This window comes from Thrips palmi, unplaced genomic scaffold (assembly GCF_012932325.1).
Source record: "Thrips palmi isolate BJ-2018 unplaced genomic scaffold, TpBJ-2018v1 HiC_scaffold_3, whole genome shotgun sequence".
Classification (NCBI taxonomy): domain Eukaryota; kingdom Metazoa; phylum Arthropoda; class Insecta; order Thysanoptera; family Thripidae; genus Thrips; species Thrips palmi.
This window is the reverse complement of record NW_023144630.1, coordinates 1,693,554-1,711,879: the sequence shown is the minus strand read 5'-3', so window position 1 is coordinate 1,711,879 and position 18,326 is coordinate 1,693,554. Positions and strand designations below refer to the sequence as shown.

The window sequence follows — 18,326 nt, the reverse complement described above, 5'->3', positions numbered from 1 at the left end:
CAGCCGGAACGTGCCCCCTCCCTTCTCCCTTCCCTTTCCTTTCTCCAAGGCGAGGGCTGGCCGGGCTGGCCGCGTGGCCGTGGCCGTGGCCGCCCGCTCGGCTTGGCAGTGTCAGTGCTTTCTCGCCGCGACCCAGGGACAGGCAAGCAGGCACCTTCTCCGCGGCCTTGCCAGGCCTTGCCCAGCTCCACCACCTCGACGCGGGCCTTGAGCGCGGACGACGCGGACCTCGCCGACGACCCCGCCGACGACCCCAACGGATGTCGCTGCGGGTGCAAGCGCGCGCGTGCGTGAGTGTGCGTGAGTGTACGTAGGGCAGTGCCAGTGTGCCCGCGCGTGTGAGAGTGTGATGCAGTGCAAGGGAAGGCCCAATGCGAATATGGATACCACACTGCTTACCTTGGTGAGTACATCCTCCTCTTCATTGTGTTTCGCGCGGCGGGCTGGCGTGGGAAACATCACAGGTCCTTTGCAGAGGGCTTTGCTCATTTTGTCTGATTGAATTCCTTGTTGCTATTCTCGTTTCCCGTTGCGGCCATGCTCCTCGATGCATGTTTTTGTTTTTGTGTTCTCCTCGAAACAAAAACAAAACGGTGTCATGTGCGTTGTTGCGCCCAATTACGATAACGGTGTGGTGCGTGCAGCCACGTGCAGCACACTGCAGGCTGCCACAGTGGATTTGCGTGGCCAAAACTCCAGACGCGTTTCGAGCGCTAGAGTCACGAAACATGACTGGAAGCGAAAGTGTGACCCCACCAATAGATTGCTCTTAAAACGAGGAATCCATTGATGGGGTCACACGTTCGGTTCGAGTCCCATTTAGCGACTCTGGAGCTCAAAACGCGTCTAGAGTTTCGGCCGCCTCCACCGGTCTTCTGGCCCACTGTACGCCAACATCATGCAAGCCAGCCCGCCCCATTATTCATCACGTTCCGGAAAGCGACGCAAACAAAAGAGTGTATCGGTACTCCTGTCTGGCCTGACGGCCTGGCGGCGTGGCGGCCTGACCCGCTTAGCGGCTCAAAACGGGCAGAGGACGGTGGACGGTCCGGCAGGTCCAGCACAACCAGTTCGGCTTGGTCGCTCTGTCTCTCTCGCACACCTACGCGGCGCCGCACGAGCGCGAGAGTGCGAGAGAGACGGATGCTGCCCTAACCTAGCCCAGCCTGGAGCCCTGGCCAAGGGCGGCCCATCAAGAGCCCGCATCCCGCTCCTTGTCAGGGAGATTAAATCCGTTTTGGGCCCAGAGGCACCTAGACGCCTAGGCCGGGCCCCGGGGTGGCTGGCGGTGCTGGCGGGCGGGTCCCTAGGGATATCTAAACAGGACATCGGTCCCCGAGTCGGTCCCCGAGTCGCCTAGAGCAGGAGCCTGGAGGCGCATCTCTCCGTGTCAGCCGCGCCGCGCGCCGCGCCTCAAGCAGCCTCAAGCAGCCTCAAGCCTCGTGACCCGGTCATTAGTTAGGAATGGGAGAACGAGTGGAACGAGGGGAACGCTCCTCGACCGGAAGCACCCGGCGGAGCAAGCGGAGTGGACGCGGTGCCCGAGTGTGGAACGCGCGGGGACGCAGGCGACGCATCTCAACTGGGCCGGTGGAGGCGGCCAAAACTCTAGACGCGTTTTGAGCTCCAGAGTCGCTAAGCAGGACTCGAACCGAACGTGTGACCCCACCAATGGATTCCTCGTTCGGAGAGCAATTCATTGATGGGGTCACTCGTTCGGTCCGAGCCCCATTTAGCGACTCTGGAGCTCAAAGCGCGTCCAGGGTTTTGGCCGCCTCCACCGGTCTTCTGGCCCACTGTGGGTCCCCAGGGCTCACCTAGGCGGTGGGACGCGTGGACTCCTCGTTCCAATGACAATCCACGGAGGCCACACCCGGGGCGCCGCATTCCAGAGCATGCAGGACTACGTCGACTACGTCGAGTACGTCGAGGAGCCGCAGCCCCAGCGGTTCCCACGAGATCGAATGGGCGGTGACAGGCACTCATCGTTCAACATTCCAAAGGATAATCGCGTCTAGCCTCGCGCCGCTCCGCGTCTAGCGGCGTCTAGCCTCGCGCGAGGCGTCCCCTTTACGGGACCGCCGGGTCCCCGGTCCTAGCCCGGACCTTGTCCTGGCCGGATACCCGTCTCCACCTCGCCTCCGATAACTTCCTCCTGACCTGAATCAGACCAGACCTGGGTCGGCGTCAGCCACTGCAGGGCCACTGCAGGTGGGTGGTCGCCGTCGGCATGCCGTCGGCGTGGCACAGTGGGCCAGAAGACCGGTGGAGGCGGCCAAAACTCTAGACGCGATTTGAGCTCCAGAGTCGCTAAACAGGACTCGAACCGAACGTGTGACCCCACCAATGGATTGCTCGCCGAGCGAGCCCACTGTGCGTGGGGGCCCCTTGGGGGGCCCTCTCCCTCTTCACCCTCTAGGGGGTGTTCGCTGGAACGAGCCGCAAGGGGTTGCTGGCAACCTGCGCATCGACTTCCATAGTGTCGCCACATGAGGGCAAAAACTTCACCAGCGTCGAAAGGATTCAATTGCCCATCTCAGCCTGCGTACTACACAGCTTGAAGAGCAAATCCCAGACCATGAGATAATAACGCCTAGCATTGTCTACGCAGGCTGGGGTGACCCTTCCAACACTGATGCACCGTGGGAATGTTTGCCTACTTATGAGGCAACACTGGTTCTTTGAGGGCTACATGCGAGCACGAGAGAGGCAGTGGATGTGTCCTCACTGAGCACGCGACGTGACCCAAGTGGTGCTATGTGAGATTCAGGTTCTTCACGACGTTCACGACGATGAAAATCAAAATCGAACCGCGTTGCGCGGCTGGCTGGGTTCAGGTTCAGCGTCAGAGACTCGGGGGATGGGACGGCCGACGGCCACTTCCAGGTCGCCGACGTCGCTGACGGTCTGGCGGGGCGAGAGGGGAGAGGAGAGGGTGGAGCAGGTTTACGCGCCACGCCCCGCCACGCCCCGCCACGCCCCCACCGAGTCGGCAGCGCAGTGGCTGCCCCGGCTTGACCCAGATCCGGGCCTGGCCACGGCGGCCGCACGGCCACCGAGCCGGCATACTTGAGGGGGGCGTGGTGGCGGTGCGTGGCAGCAAGGACTGGGGCTGACCTTGAACTTGGTGTCCTTGCCCTTGTCCATGTCCCCGTCTTTGATCGTCTCTCTCTCCTTGCAGGCCGTAGTGTGCTTGTGGGCGGCCAGCGCCCAGGGCGTCGTGTCCCACTCGCGGGGCGGAGTGGGCAGTGGTCCCCAGGGCCATGGCGGCCCCCATGGGGGGCAGGGCCTGGCCCAGAGCGCGCCGGGGCTCCCAGGGGGTCCCCCCGACCCCCTGATCGAGGCCCCCGAGGGCTACATGGCGTTCGTGGAGGCCCCCAGCGCCGAGCCGCCCAAGGTGGGGCCGCCTCCCTACGTGTTCGTCGACGTGCCCTGTCCAGGTAAGGCTTTGTGCTGCCCCACCGTGGGCCAGAAGACCGGCGGGCGAGGCCAAAATCCCAAACGCGTTTTGAGCTCCAGAGTCGCTAAACTGGACTCGAACCGAGCGTGTGATCCCACCCATGATTCCTCGTTCGGGGAGCAATCCATAGGTGGGGTCACACGTTCCGTTCGAGTCCCACTTAGCGACTCTGGAGCTCAAAACGCGTCTCGAGTTTTGGCCGCCTCCACCGGTCTTCTGGCAAATCCACTGTGCGCCCGAGGCTGGCACTGACTCGCTTTGCTCAACTCTCCGCCCTCTTCCAGGCGTTGCCGGCCCCAGTAGCTCCGCCAAGAAGTCCCTCAACAACCTCTGCGGCGACCTCAACAAGGGCGTCATCCCCCGGAACCCGATGAGGCCGACCACCAACGGGGCGCCCTACCCCTTGTGAGTGCCTATCGTTCTGCCGGTGCTCTTCCAGTGGCGCTGACATTCGACTCACCGATCCCACTCCACTGTTCCAGTGAGCTGATCAAGAACAAGACGCTGGAGTTCTTCAGCAAGGCCCTGCCCATCCTGCAGGCCGACGAGTCCCTGCCCAAGGTGGCCAAGTCCGCCGAGGGCGGCTACTACAGCAACCCCAACAACAACAGGTGCGCGCCGCTCTGTCTCCCCGTCCCTCTCGCACTCGTGGGGCATGCCGTGTAGAGCGCCGTGGTGGCGTGGCTGCCTATCGCCGACTCGGCGGCCGTCAGTCGGCACACTGTACACACTGCAGCGCGTTGCTCTCCGCTTGCAGGCTGAACCGGCGGCGCCGCGATGTCGTCCCCCAGGACCACGACGAGGTCCCCGTCGTCCCCGTCGTCCCCGCCCCGCTGGAGGGCAGGTCCGCGAGCCGCAAGGGCCGCAAGTTCTGCGACAACGGCGGCGGAGTGTAAGTGGAGTGCAGTCCTTGGCGCGAGGCAGACAGCGCACAGTGGGCCCGAAGACCGGTGAAGCGGCCAAAACTCCAGACGCGTTTTGAGCTCCAGAGTCGCTAAATGGGACTCGAACCGAACGTGTGACCCCACCAATGGATTCCTCGTTTGGAGAGCAATCGATTGGTGCGGTCACACGTTCGGTTCGAGTCCCATTTAGCGACTCTGGAGCTCAAAACGCGTCTGGAGTTTTGGCCGCCTCCACCGGTCTTCTGGCCCACTGTACCTTGGCGTGAGGCAGACAGCGAGGAGTACTTTGGAGTAACGCGTCCTTCGTCCTGCGCCAGGATGTGCATGCTGTACAAGGCGATCCAGGGCGAGCCTCTGGGCGCGCTGGGCGCGCTGGGTCTGGGTGGCAGCAGCGGCAGCCTCCGCCAGGGCGGCTCCGCGCCCAGTGGCGGCCCCGGAGGCCCTGCCGGCGGCCCCGAGCGTCGCGAGGACGGCGCCGGCCCCTGGCCGCACGGCCCCGGCGCGCCCCCTCAGGGCCCACCACCGGGCCCACAGGCCCCCGCCGGCGGCCCGCCCCAGGGCCCGCACATGGGCCACGACGGGCCGCCGCCGACGCCGTGTCCCGCCAGGGTGGAGTACTCGACGCCCGTGTTCGCCCGCAACTACCAGGGCGTCTGGCGCTACGTCGTGCAGATCCCCTACGAGGGCTACTTCACGCAGACCGTGGAGGTGACGCGCTGCCTGTGAGTCCCAGCGTTGTCCGCTTGTTTGCCGTAAGGCCGCGGCTCCGTCGTCAAGTGTCTGTGTTTGTCCCGCAGGCAGAACAAGTGCCACTACATGGACGGCGCGTGCTTGTCCTCGCCGCGGTGGCTGAGCATGCTGGTCGCCGAGCTGTACTACCCCGACGCCGTGCTGCCCAGGGACCAGGTAACGCACGGGCGGTACAGGCGCACATTGGGCCAGAAGACCGGTGGAGGCGGCCAAAACTCTAGACGCGTTTTGAGCTCCAGAGTCGCTAAATGGGACTCGAACCGAACGTGTGACCCCACTAATGGATTGCTCTCCGAACGAGGAATCCATTGGTGGGGTCACACGTTCGGTTCGAGTCCCATTTAGCGACTCTGGAGCTCAAAACGTGTCTAGAGTTTTGTCCGCCTCCGCCGGTCTTCTGGCCCACTGTGAGGCGCGCCCCTCGACCACGAGTCCAGTCCCTTTCCTGCCGCAATGCCTGCTGACAAACGCACTCACTCCATCTCGCAGAACTCGGCGCAGTTCCTCCACAAGCGCTCGGCGCGGCAGACGCTGCTGCACTCCAACCAGTCGCCCGCCAACTCGACCTCCACGGCCTCGACGGGCAGGGCCTCGGTGTCCGCGGCCTCCAACACGCACTGCGACGGCGTGGACGAGATCGGCTGCTTCCAGGTGAGTGCTGCGTGCTGCACCGAGTGGGCGCCGCCGCGCAGTGGGCCAGAAGACTGGTGGGGGCGGCCAAAACTGTAGACGCGTTTTGAGCTCCAGAGCCGCTGGGACTCGGACCGACCGTGTGACTCCACCAATGGATTCCTCGCTCGGCGAGCAATCCATTGGTGGGGTCACACGCTCGGCTCAAAGCGCGTCTAGAGTTGTAGCCGCCTCCACCGGCCTTCTGGCCCACTGTGCGTCCCAGAACCTCGGCTGGCCTTTCTTCGCTCGCGCTGCAGGCCAACTGGAGTGAAAGACGGGCGCCCCGTCACCACTGCACTCTGATGCGCTTGATTGACTCCGCGAAATGGCCGCAGGTGCGACTGTACTACGACTGGTTCCTGGTCCCCGGTTCCTGCAAGTGCTGGCGGCCCGAATACTTCTCCAGGTTCGTGCGGAGGAAGCCCTCCGCTGACCTTTAGGGCCTGCAGCTCGGCCTCGAGGGCGTGCAGGGCCCGGGAGGTCGCGGATGGCGTGCGCTTGGTGGACCTGCCCGCACCGCGCACCGCGCCCGCCGGGCCACGTGCTACTCGGCCCTCGACTCCACTCCCGTCCCGACTCGACTTCGGCCTGCCTCAGTGAGAGCCTCGGCTCACTTTCCCGCCGCGTCCCGCTGGAGTGCGCCGGAGCCTCTCCTGGAGGGGCTCTGCTGGAGAGAGCGCGCGCGGTTCCTGGAAGAGGCTTCTCCGGGAAGTGTCCCCGCCGTCCAGGGACCCAACTCGAAATTCAAGCTTCAACTGTCTCGCGAAGTTGGAGACGAACTGCCCACCAACCACCCCCGAAAAGAGAAAAGAAGACCTGGTCAATACCCCGCGCGCGAGGGGATTTCCCCACCGAGAGTCCCTCGCGCGGGGAGTCGATCCACGCCCATTGTGGCACACTGGAGGCCGATCTGGGGGACCTAGCCATTTCTGGCTGCTCGACTCGATTCCTTTTGATGCAAAGTGGAATTTGGAACTGTCAGGCCCTCGCTGTAAGTTCACGTGCCTTTAGTCCCCACGCATGTCTACACTCAGCCAGGGAATGACTGCAGTTGCTGGATCAAGAAAAAATCTTAACAATCTAAAAATCTATTTATTATAATTCTTTTTATTATTTTTAAGAAAGAAGATTTTTGACTAATCCGGCAACTGTGAAATCCCTGTACTTAAAAAAGGGAGACCTATTGGAAAAAAAAGTACTTTGTTTATTTATTATTAAAACATCAGCAAAATCGAAAAAAATCTGTAGTTTAGGAAATAATAAAGAACAGTATTAAAAACATCTTGTAAAAAAGTTCTTAGAAAACTATTTACAGTCTAAGTCTAATCTTATTTTTTCTGAGAAATCTATGTGAGAGCCTAAAAATCACAGCTTTCAAAATACAAACGTTTTCAGGTGTTGGCTGGGACCCTTTTTGAAATGTTCATGTTTTACATCAAAGAATGGATATTGACAAATACAAAGAAAAGAGATTGTGCTGTCTGACAGTCGGTAAAAAAAAACAAACAACTAAGCCAACATTAACTTATTGGCAAAGTTTCATATCAGCTATCAGCTACCAAAGCCATTCAAAAGGTCAAAGTAATATGATTCAAAGTATTTCTACTTTTCAGAAAATTAAACTCACACCAAGAATCACTGTAGCTGGTTCATGTACTACTCATTGAAGTCCCATTCCCACTTCATCCCATCACCTGAATACACACACAGTACACAATACAATCAACTGGAAGGACCATGTAAGGATTCCTTGTGCTCTTCCTTCAACATAAAAGAAATCTTACCAGTTATATAAGTCAAAAATTAACCTTGAGGATTCTCCAATGGACAGTGCATATTAGGTACATGTTTTGACACAAAACGTCATGGCCTAGTGTTTCAAAACAAACACAGTAGTATCAAACTTAGAAAGTCCATAAAAAAATATTGGAATTCAAAACAAATTATGTTTTTCTTCCCTCTTAACGCAATAGTTTCAAAAATATTTACAGAGTATGTTCAATTATTTATATTCAAGCTGTAAAAATACTTTTCCTTTGATTAAGAAGCTTTGGTTGAATTTTGTTTTCTATCTCTTTTCTAAACCAACATGGAGGATTTGATGTGAACTGTTAATTTGAATTGACAGCTCCAAATGGCTCCACAGGGTACGAGAAAGAAAGGAATGGATTAAAGTTACCTTCTATTAATTAACACATACAATGCTCTCTAAGAAGACCACATATAAAAGTAAGTTTCCTGCCAGTGAGGAATATATTGTGCAAGAGGTCGAAGAATATATCCTACAAGGGGAAGGTTGTTGGAAAAAGCATCCAAAAGTTTCTGGATACGTCTCTTGCTGTACTTATCATAGAACGGCGACCGAAGGAGATACAGAAGTAGAGCAACTTCACGTCTTGACAACTCCATCTTCTGTCGAGGAGACAACGCAGAGCCAATCTTTGCCTTGTCGGCTCTTCGGAACATTTGCAGACTGAAAGAAAGATATAAGAACTCAGGTATTGAATACTGAACTTATGCACCAGCACATATTGCAAAAGAAGTTCTCACCTTGCAACATCCAATACCAGAGACAAAACATAGGGTCTCCATGCCTTTGGCCCAAACCGCATCATTGAGCATAAGTGAAGTACAGGCTTCATAATGTATATTGCCTGGAAGTAAACTCACATATAAGGAACAAAAATGCATGTATTTACCAAAAATTAAGTGTGACATTATGTACCTCTGCAAACAACAGATTGCTGTCCAATACTTTATCTGGAACACTACCATCAGGTTGTGTTGCAGTGAAGGCCGGTGGCTTCCATGATCTCAAATGTGCGGGAGTAGCTGGGCAAATAAAATATTAGAAGATAAAAGGACATTATTGATTTGCCCCAAAAGAATTGAACTATATTAAACTTACCACTGTTAACACAGCGCACAATACGTCCTGATTTAAGTGAAAACCCTATGGTTGTGGGAGTATCTTGGTTTTCTTGACTAAGAATAGTGCGACGCTTCAGTGGTGCAATGGGAGGCATTTGTACCATTTGTTCCTTGTGTGTGAGTAAGAGACTCATCCGGGCTAAACATCTAAACAGAATAAACTTGTTATGATACGCTCACAAGTTATCAGTCATTTTAAATAGGAAAGTTACTTACTTGAAAGCTTGCACTATGGCGATCAGGATCCATCTTCCTCGTTCACCCCACACACTTTTAGCGGTGATCTCTAGGAAAACTTCCGCATACTCCAGAACTGTCAACCATGCTTTCAGGGATGCCCCTGACGTCACAGGTAATGTTCTCCGGGATTCATTGATGATACAATCATTAAAGAGAACCAGGAGGTTGGAGAGGGAATACACAAGTTCAGTGATGACACTTGAACTTTGAATGCGACCTGAGACATACATCAAAAAGAGACCATCATAGTTACTTGAAGATAGATGAAGATTCAAATTGAAGAATATTGAAACATTATCATGAACAAAAGGGTTGAATCCACTAGTTTCTAACCTGCAAAAATATATGATATCCACTTTGCAGTCGTTTCAAAGTCTGAAGCCATCAATGGATTATCACTAACCCATTTCTTATAAGTATTGTACAGTTCTTGTAATGATGTAGACATGTTGCCAGACTTTGTTGCTGTTTCTAGAAATCATAAACAGGCAAAACTGCTCTGTCACCTAGAGTCTAGCAAAAACAGTACCGTCTGCACGCCGTCTGCATTTGCATTGCACTGCTCTGCTAACTTTTCCATACTGCTGGAATACAACAGATCGGTGAAAGGTTTATTTTTGTTGATTATTGAACATTTTTATTTTACGATGGCGGAAATCGAGTGGCCTTGGCAGTACAGCTTCCCTCCATTCTTTACGTAAGTTTATCTTTCCTTTCGCACTGGCAGTGGCTGAATGATTTTCATGGCAACCGGCTATTTGTGCCTTTGAGTGACGGTCTCTGTAACCTCCAAAACCTCCTGTCAAATGGTAGCTTTTTGCCTGTTTTCAGTTAGTTTTTAGTCTTGTCAATTAGGCTGTAATCTTTTATATTGTCAGTCTTTGAATGAATAATATTTTATTTCAACGGCTGTCTCAAAACACGCCAGGGTTGGCGTTCATGAACAGCATGAACTGACCATAGCCACTTCGCCTGTCGCCCCTTAATTGCTGAATATTGTCTTTTTTTTTTTTCAGAATTCAACCACACGCAGAGACCAAGGCTCGACAGCTTCAAGCATGGCGTACTTTAGTTTTAAACTTTCACAAAGTTAGCAAACAGAGTTTGCTAGATGTTCGAGAAGCTCATCAGAATAGTTTATTTAGTAATAGTAGTATTGATCGTATCCTTTATTGTATGTGACCCAGAATTGTGAAGTTCATTTCATCTGTCTTATTAACCTTAACATTAACCCCAAGGCAAACTTCCTGTTGAAGGAATACTTTTAGTCCTTGAAGACTTACAGAAAACTGGCAATGCCGAACCTCTAGACAAAACACGAAACAGGTAGGTGTGGGTAAGACTTGTTTTGTGTTAATTTCCAATTTTTAAAAATAAAAAATTCTTTCTGTGTTTAGGTGGCTGATATACTGGCACACTCTGGAAGAGTGGGCAGCACTCATCTATTCTTGGGCTCAGGCTAGTGGATCCCTCAACTCCGTCTGTACATTTTTTGAACTCGTTTCCGGAGATGATACAACTGACCAAGGTAAGTACCATTCTGTTTCTGAGAATTTAATCTGGTTCACAATATTATCCTTTAAAATTGGATCATTTCGTGTTCACTTCAGAATTCTACGGGCTCGATCAGGAAGTTCTGTCGAGAGCTTTACAAGTACTTGAAAGTCAGAAAAAGGCGGAAATTATTTCATTTGATGACAATCAAGGTGTGAAGTTCTTCTGAATCGATTTACTTTCTGTACCATACTTACCATCAAATAAGTTTAATGACTGGCTCAAGAGGAGGTACACAAGAAAATTTAGAAAAAAAATCATAAAAATGTTTAAAAAATATTTTGGGACCAATCTTGGGACCTTGAGATTATGAAGTGGTTGTTTGCTGTCATTAAATCTTTCTCCTTGCTTGTCATTTTATCAAAAACCTAAATACAATACTGTATACTATTGGCCGATTTGTCTGAACTTTTTGAAGAGAGCAGTTCACTGTAATGAATTCTCACTGGGCTTCTCTATCTTTAGGTTAGAAAAAAAAATACCACCAAACTGTCATGGTACAACCAATATTTTATTAATCAAGAACTGCTGACACACTTCAATAAATATTGTAGAGGAATAAATTGTCTTATAAATTCTAACCACCCTAGATGATTTGGCTTAAACATTCTCAGAACAACTCACTCAATAAAAAATATTTTGAACAATCAATCCCAACAACATACTTTGAGTACAGTCAAACTACTCTAGAGCATACAATAAGAGGCATTAAGTTTCCAAATAGATGGTGTCATATTGTACAGGGCGAAAAGCTTCTTGACCCCACCTTTCATTTTATAAACTGCATTTGAGTAATTAAGATTGTAAACAAAAGTACTCCTTTTTACTACATGAAAGATTAAATGTATATGTTATGCAAATCTCTTTACAATTGTTGCAACATTCAATATACTTTCAAAATACAAGAAATAAACTCTTGAAGATGTCAAACACATTTCTAGAAAAATTTAAGAGAGAGATCAAAATTTGGCCTTACATTTATCTTTGTTAGAAAGCTAATTTCAGCTGAAACTTAGTTTGGCTATACATTAGCTACTAGGAATTGAAGCTTGTTTGATTCTTGCAAGAGCAGCTTTGCGTTAAAAAATAAATTTAAAAAAATGCAAACCTTGGCAGAGCAGAGTTGAACACTAAACACCATTCCAACTGAATTACAGTTTTCTCTTTCTTTACTTTGTACTATTTTGTAGGGGACACTTTAAATGCCGGGGTACAGATGGAAAGCATGAAACAAATATCTACCTTCAACATGAGAAAAATATACCTCTGAGGTAGGTTCTAACAATGTCGACAGTCAATGAGTGCAATATTAATCACGCAGTTTACTTCTTTTCTCTTTATCTTTTAAAGTTTTGCAAGGAACAAATTTAAATGTAGTTTTTGACTAGAGTCTATGATGCAAGTATCTGTGGTTGGCACTACTTGCTGCAGCACCTTTCCAAATTAGAAAGTCAAAATGGGACTTTCTCGGTGATCCAAGATGTCTGTTGAAAAAATAAGCAAGCAAGAATTTATATTCTGATTTACAAAAATGAAAGTGAACTTTAGGATTTCAACAAGTATTTGATGCAGCCTACCTTTAACAATACTCCACCATGGCAGAGTTACATAAGTAAGAAATGCATTCAATGGAACAGATTGGGCTCTCTTGTTCTCTTTCCAAAAATGGAATGTTTGAGTAAATCCTCGCATGGTCCACAGTGGGTTGTAAGCTCCATCATCAAGCTCTGTAATTAAAAAAGAAACATTAAAAGGTAATAGGCTTGATCAATTTATTTTCAAAATTAATCAATGAATAGCTGAGCTGCAAAGTGAAGTGGCCCTGTAATCATGGCTCATAGGGCGTTCTTTCTATTTCTAAATACTATGAAAGCACAAATATTTTTTTTTTTTGCACAAAACACTAGGAGTAACAAAATGCCACACATGACAAGCAAGAGGTGAGCACTGCACAGTTATAGAACTACTGAAAGGGCTCATAGATAAGTACAGACCACAGATGTATGGTCTCACTAGGAAATACCAGTACCACTAGTGGACATACCATTTTGAGATTTTCCTAGTCCACCTGGGACATCACACCAATAGTAAATGACTGTTCCATCGGGTAATATCTTATGTGGAGGTACAACATTACGCTTTTGTCTCATGCTTGATTCTGACTTGCGTCTGCGAGGTAAAGTTTGGGAGTGCATTTCACTCCCTGAATCTACTCTAACAGATTTTGAATTTGTAAATGTCAAATGTTCAGTCTTCTTTTCTAGTCTTTCATCTTCATTACTTTCACCACTTTGGAAATTCGCTTTCAGTCTAAATGCACAGTCAGATTTTTGCCAAAATGCAGTTTTTGAGTATCCCAGGCACAAAAGGCACAAACTTGTCATTTCAATGCCATGAGCACACACTTCAAAATCAGTCTTGGGTTCTTCAACAACTTTGTTAGTTGTTGGTAGAAAGCTGCATTTTTCACTGGGAGTCTTAGTATTTTCTTCCTCACACGAGTTTATCACAGTCTGTTTCTCCACTTCAGTCAACAAGTTTTCAAGAATTGTCTTATTATGTTGTGAGCTAATTTTTTCCTCATCTTCTGAACGGCACAACATTAAATTCCCTACTTTTGAGGATGGTAAAATATCATCATTACAATATCCTGTGTTTGCCCCGTCACTAAAAGATTCAGAGTTACTTTTGAGTAAAGTTTCATTGCTTATGTTTAAATCTGCAATTTCATTAGTTTGGGACAATTCTTCTGCATCACTCCAAACATCACTGTGACTCTCTGATTCTTTGGGTTCCTCACCCAAATCACAAGATTTCTGTGATGAAACAGATGTGCTTGCATTGCTAATTGAGGAATTACAGTCTTCAAAATCATCATCGCTACCTTCAATCTCCTCCAGGTCTCCACTATTTACTGGTAATTGCGTTGTCTCGCCTTCTAAATGACAGGGTTGTGAACTCTCTGCAGTATTGACTGTAACTACAGTTTTGTTTTTACTCTCTTGATCAGCATCTGCGATATTGGATACAAGGCCCTGGGCTTTGCTGTCCTCAGCGTAGACATGTAAGGACTCTTTCTCACAAAATACTAATTCAGCAGGTGGAGGGGTTCTTTCAAAGTGGCATCGGCCCTCTGGGACCTTTAGCAAATCATCATCTGTGCATTTGCACTCAGAAGGCTGCTCGATCTCCCCTTCATCAGTCTCTGATGCACATGGGACTACTCGCCCAGGGCGTTTTGACTTGCAGTTGGGGAAAAAGGAAGATATGATAGATGTTGGTGGGAGACTTCTAAACAAAGTGGAAGAGGTAGTGGAAGTGGTAGTTGTGGCAGAGGAACTAGTAGCCTTTGTAATAGTATTGCTGGCTCTTGAAGGAGGGGAAGCATCAGAAGTGGTAATGGAGGCAGAGTGCACGCAAAACTCGCAATCTACAAACATAAGAAACAAAACGAAAAAAAAGCGAAATAAATAAAAATGGTGAGGGAACAAATCTTTCCTTTCAGCATGAAAAATTTGAATCAGATAGAATTTAATCTGACAAGTTGTTCATCTATCTAGAATAGCTTTCTATGTCATGACAGATTTCAGAATTTTTTTTAGATAGAGGAGAAATGCACAGATACCAACAGTAGGAATTCTTACAAAAGATAAATAAGCGAGAAAAGTATCAATCTTTGACTGGTCTTTAAACACTACAGTAGCAACTTCTCTGTCATTTTTCATGGAGTAAATTATTTTTGTGCTCAAATGAACACCTTAATTTACATGAATCCCTTCACTTAATAAAAAGCAGCAGCATGGTACATTACACTTAAAAATTACCACTGATTTAAAAAAAAATAATTAAATGCCAAACTGTATAAATGCTAATCTTTACATGTTAAGTGTTGAGAAGAAAATACATGGAACCAGCCTCTAAAATTTTGTGAAAATTAGTATCTATGCTTCATGACGGGCAGAGCTCCCTTAAAATATGTCAAATGAAAGCATGTCACACATTGGATAGATTTGAATCATGCACATGTCATGCAGTCTATCAACTGACAAGAAGCACAGTTTGTTCGCTGAATAACATTTTGTGATTCATTGCCAGGACTTGCTAGAAGTAAAAGGGCACCTGAGGTTTTAAGCTCAAAGCAGTGTCACAATTCCCTTACAAAACTCACCATCTCTGAGATCTCCAGCTTCTATCTCATTGAGACCATTGGCAAGGGAATCAAGGCCTTCATTTTCTGACCTGGCTTTAGAGCCAGCCGAATCTGAGGGCTTTGTCTTCCATCCTCCTCTAACAAAATTGTTAATATTTGCACTGGGATCACTCAGTCGACGCTGAATAGGAAAAAACATAATATTAGCAAGGCAACAAGTCTGAATCAAACAACTTGGAGGAAGAATTAGTGCTTAACGATCACCTGGTGTCTGTACACAAAAAATTCTTCAGGATCAGAATCCCAATCAGAATCCCACATGTCAGTTGCACAGTAGCCTGGCTCTGAAGTTGGTGTCTCAGCCCCAGAGTATCCTAAATAAATAAAATGCATTGGCGGTAAAGTGCTTGTCAAAGAGGATGCACAAAAGCATGAAACTCAAAATTGGCTGTACACATCACATTACCTTTGGGTTTTGTCACAGCCATTTCTGCATGGCCTTTTCCTTGTGGTCCTTTCATCCGTACAAACTCAACTCTTTGTGATGAGGAGTTGGAGAAAAGACCAAATGTCATCCTTTGAGCCATTTTTGAACTCAAACTTGACTAAACAGAAGAAAAACAGAAAGCTTAATTCATATTTTTGAGAGTAAAATATTATTTTAATTTAATCGGGTCAACTTACCCTGGCATCATACACTCTCTTGAGTGCATCATAGCGGATAGAGCCAAGAAATATGACACCCTGAATTGCTCCATCTCTGTCAGAAGCAACTAATTCCACACACACCATTTCCCCATCTCTAACCATTATGTCTGAAAATACCTGCTCAACAAAACAAAATTTTTAAAAAAATCAATATTTTAAGAAATTATAATGGTAATAGAGGAAACAAACAAACCTCATTGAAATTGTCCACCATAAAGCAAACATTTGGGTAAGTCATTTCTTCCACTTCTGCTTTAGTATCCATTCTTCTTCTACTGGGGGATGCATATACTTTCTGTAAAAGTAAGGCAACAAAAAATTTAGAATGCCTGATGCAGTTGATTCCTTGATTCCTTTTGGGTTCCACCTCTATATGTACCTGAGAGTGCCTTCGAAGAACTTGCAGTTCTTTGGGGCTGGTTCTTGTGCAGATGGCCAAAGTTAAAGTGTAGTCAAATTGATGTATAATTAAGTTCAGATACACTGTTTCCTCCCAATCCATGTCTGGATCTCCAATAGGCAGTTTGCGGCTTGCTTTCCTGAACACATCCACTTCAGTCTAGAACATAGACAGATGTAGAGAGAAACATTCAGCTTATGTTTTCAACAAGATCTTAAAAATGCGTCATTTGTCTCACACTTACTTCAAACTTTGGAAGGATTCTAGAGGAACTCTTTATGTGTTTCTTACGAACAAAAAACAGAAGATCATCACAATCTATATTCCGATCAGTTTGAAATAGAAAATGTCTCACGAAAAGATCTGTCCAGTACGTAGTTCCATGCACCATGACAAACCCTGAATCTATATAAGAATAAAAAACATGTTTGTTTGAGGAAGAATTAAAAGTATATCTATTAGATAAAGTCAAGAAAGTCTTACCATCTTTAAGCATTTGTCGCATTTCTTTGGTACGCTGAAAGTTGATTTCCTCAAGCAGTTGCTCCAGGGCTGTGGGCGCTTTGGCTAGTGCTGCAGCACTGCTCAAAGGCAGTGCGCTCAACGAGCTTGCACTCCCTCGGTATGACATGATTGTTTTGCGGGTGACAAGTGGAGGGGTTCCTCTCCTCGAAAGGATGTGTCATACAATAATTATCATGATAACTACAAATAGGGGAAAAATAAAAATGAAAGTGGTTAAATTAAATATAAGCAATTGTTGTTCTAAAATACGTTTTCATCTAAAAAATTCTGAGTCATTGTGAACTCATGAAGAAGAAAGGAAGATGGTGTCTGCAAACGACATGACATAGTTTCATGCCAGGTAGCACATAATGAGTTATCATTGTTTTTTTCTCGATTTACAGCATCTTATTTCCATTGAGGGGTGGGGTCGGTTTATTTCTTTCCAAAAGGAAAGTTCGAAGCAAACATTCATGCTAGGCATTCAGCTAGGCACTCCCCACCGAAGAACGCACAATGAAAAACAATAACAAAAACAAGTCTGAGAGCTTCCTATTTCTAAGTTAAAGGGTTAATATTGAATGAAATACTCTAGAACTAGGGATAGCTAGGATAGGAAAACTGTTAGAGAGGGACTCAATGTAGAGAAAGTGGAAAAGAAAATGACTCTTACGTGTTTTCCTGTGACGAACGAGGAATGAATCACTAACAACACCCCCTAAAGGCCTTCTGCTCTGCTGACGACAGTCAACTGTCACTCGCAGGGGGTGGGTCTAACTGCTCGATCCAAACTATGCACTTTTATGTTGTAGTGTTTGTTGAGATTCCATTCCAACGTTTGTACCAGTTTCGAAACGAATATGTACTTTAATTTCAATATTTTTGGACAGAAATCACCGAAACTGTATGAAGAAAGTACTGTCTGTTAGTAGTGCCTAGAGCAACTGGGCGGGAAATTTGAAACGTGCTGGAAGATCAAAAGTTTTTTTCCGAGTCAAGGAACCGAGCGTGAAAAGTGTTCTTTGGCTGCTTGAGGAGATGAAATGGGAAACTGGGGAAATCGCTTATCTATAGACGACTTTAGCGACCTAGACAAGCCTTGGTGGAGAGGGGACGGGGAGGGAAGTCCTGACAGTTGTATCTGTTTGTGTGAGACAAGTTTTTGATTCGTTGGTGAGAAGCGAGCTGCAGCCACTGTTGGTTTTGATTTGATCTCCCTTTGTTTGAGAACGTTGAGTCATTCGTCCTTCCACCTATCTATCTTCCATTGTTCTTCAAGGATGCTTCCGTCCATATCACTTCAATACAGCAGATTACTATTCTATTGTTGTTTTCTGCTTTGCATGTGCGTTGTTTGCGTTGCCGTTTGAGTCACTTGCTTTGCGGCATTCCTTGAACGGGCCTGCGTCACATTTAAGTGGCGCCACATGTATCGGTGGTCAACAAGTGCCACGCGCAAGCAGCGAATTCCGAGGGTCGACGATGGCCACGTCGCAGGGCGACGCCTTGGGCGATGCGGCCACGCCACACGTGTGGTGTCTTTACATAACAGTGCAGGCCCTCGAAGAGTCCATCCTCGGGAAGGACGTCGTCCCGGCCCGGCCGGTCTAGAGAGCCCCGTTCCGACATTCCGTCCGTGCGAGGTGGCACGCCTCGTTGCCTCGTTCTCGGAACGGCCACAGACACTCCACCACTCCACCGAGCAACGCGAGTAGTTGCCGCGAGGGGGGACGGGCGCGCTCGTGCACTCGCCGTCTAAAGCTTGGCAGTGCCCTGCAGTTTTTGACGTTGAAAGCATTGAAGGAGCGTTAATGGATGAGGCTTGCGTACCAAAATGCGGAGTGCTTCACCCCGAGAGCGGCCATAGCTGAAGGCCCCTGTGCGCCATGGCCGACCATGGCCCGCAGGGCAAGGCAGGCCTTGCCTACCGACCCTCTGTTCCAAAGTGCAGGGCTGCCACTTGAGATAATCGACAGCAAGTCGAGAAATGAGAAAACCCTATTTTCGCACCTGAGCGGGTGCCGGCCCGTTGCCGGCCCGTTGCCCACTCCA

The 18,326-nt window shown here is 48.2% G+C and overlaps 4 protein-coding genes across 5 annotated transcripts; 2 read left to right on the top strand and 2 right to left on the bottom strand.

Annotated features, from left to right (window-relative positions):
* The first annotated feature begins 129 nt into the window (after positions 1–129).
* LOC117648522 (protein enabled) lies at positions 130–7,289 on the top strand. Its single transcript, XM_034391028.1, has 9 exons — positions 130–403; positions 3,182–3,440; positions 3,745–3,865; positions 3,943–4,071; positions 4,218–4,352; positions 4,683–5,087; positions 5,163–5,271; positions 5,605–5,766; positions 6,123–7,289. The coding sequence occupies exons 1-9, from the start codon at positions 350–352 to the stop codon at positions 6,225–6,227; spliced, it is 1,479 nt and encodes a 492-aa protein (XP_034246919.1). The 5' UTR covers positions 130–349; the 3' UTR covers positions 6,228–7,289.
* Positions 7,028–9,544, bottom strand: LOC117648524 (peroxisomal membrane protein PEX16). Its single transcript, XM_034391035.1, has 6 exons — positions 9,292–9,544; positions 8,935–9,175; positions 8,696–8,865; positions 8,513–8,619; positions 8,338–8,441; positions 7,028–8,260 (listed from the first exon to the last, which is right to left on the bottom strand). Exons 1-6 carry the CDS (start codon positions 9,404–9,406, stop codon positions 7,996–7,998), a joined length of 1,002 nt encoding a protein of 333 aa, XP_034246926.1. The 5' UTR covers positions 9,407–9,544; the 3' UTR covers positions 7,028–7,995.
* LOC117648525 (vacuolar protein-sorting-associated protein 25) lies at positions 9,495–11,071 on the top strand. The gene is made up of 5 exons (XM_034391036.1): positions 9,495–9,655; positions 9,975–10,120; positions 10,197–10,284; positions 10,356–10,486; positions 10,569–11,071. Exons 1-5 carry the CDS (start codon positions 9,606–9,608, stop codon positions 10,679–10,681), a joined length of 528 nt encoding a protein of 175 aa, XP_034246927.1. The 5' UTR covers positions 9,495–9,605; the 3' UTR covers positions 10,682–11,071.
* LOC117648521 (uncharacterized protein KIAA0930 homolog) lies at positions 11,003–17,455 on the bottom strand. Of its 2 annotated transcripts, XM_034391026.1 has the most exons (12): positions 16,948–17,455; positions 16,254–16,475; positions 16,015–16,175; positions 15,750–15,929; positions 15,564–15,665; positions 15,347–15,487; positions 15,129–15,267; positions 14,927–15,036; positions 14,681–14,843; positions 12,557–13,942; positions 12,090–12,239; positions 11,003–11,996 (listed from the first exon to the last, which is right to left on the bottom strand). In XM_034391026.1, the coding sequence occupies exons 2-12, from the start codon at positions 16,399–16,401 to the stop codon at positions 11,956–11,958; spliced, it is 2,721 nt and encodes a 906-aa protein (XP_034246917.1). In that variant the 5' UTR covers positions 16,402–16,475; positions 16,948–17,455; the 3' UTR covers positions 11,003–11,955. The 2 variants fall into 2 exon arrangements, with proteins under 2 accessions (XP_034246917.1, XP_034246918.1); XM_034391027.1 differs by lacking the exon at positions 12,557–13,942 and having other exon boundaries at positions 16,948–17,444.
* Positions 17,456–18,326: the final 871 nt, after the last annotated feature.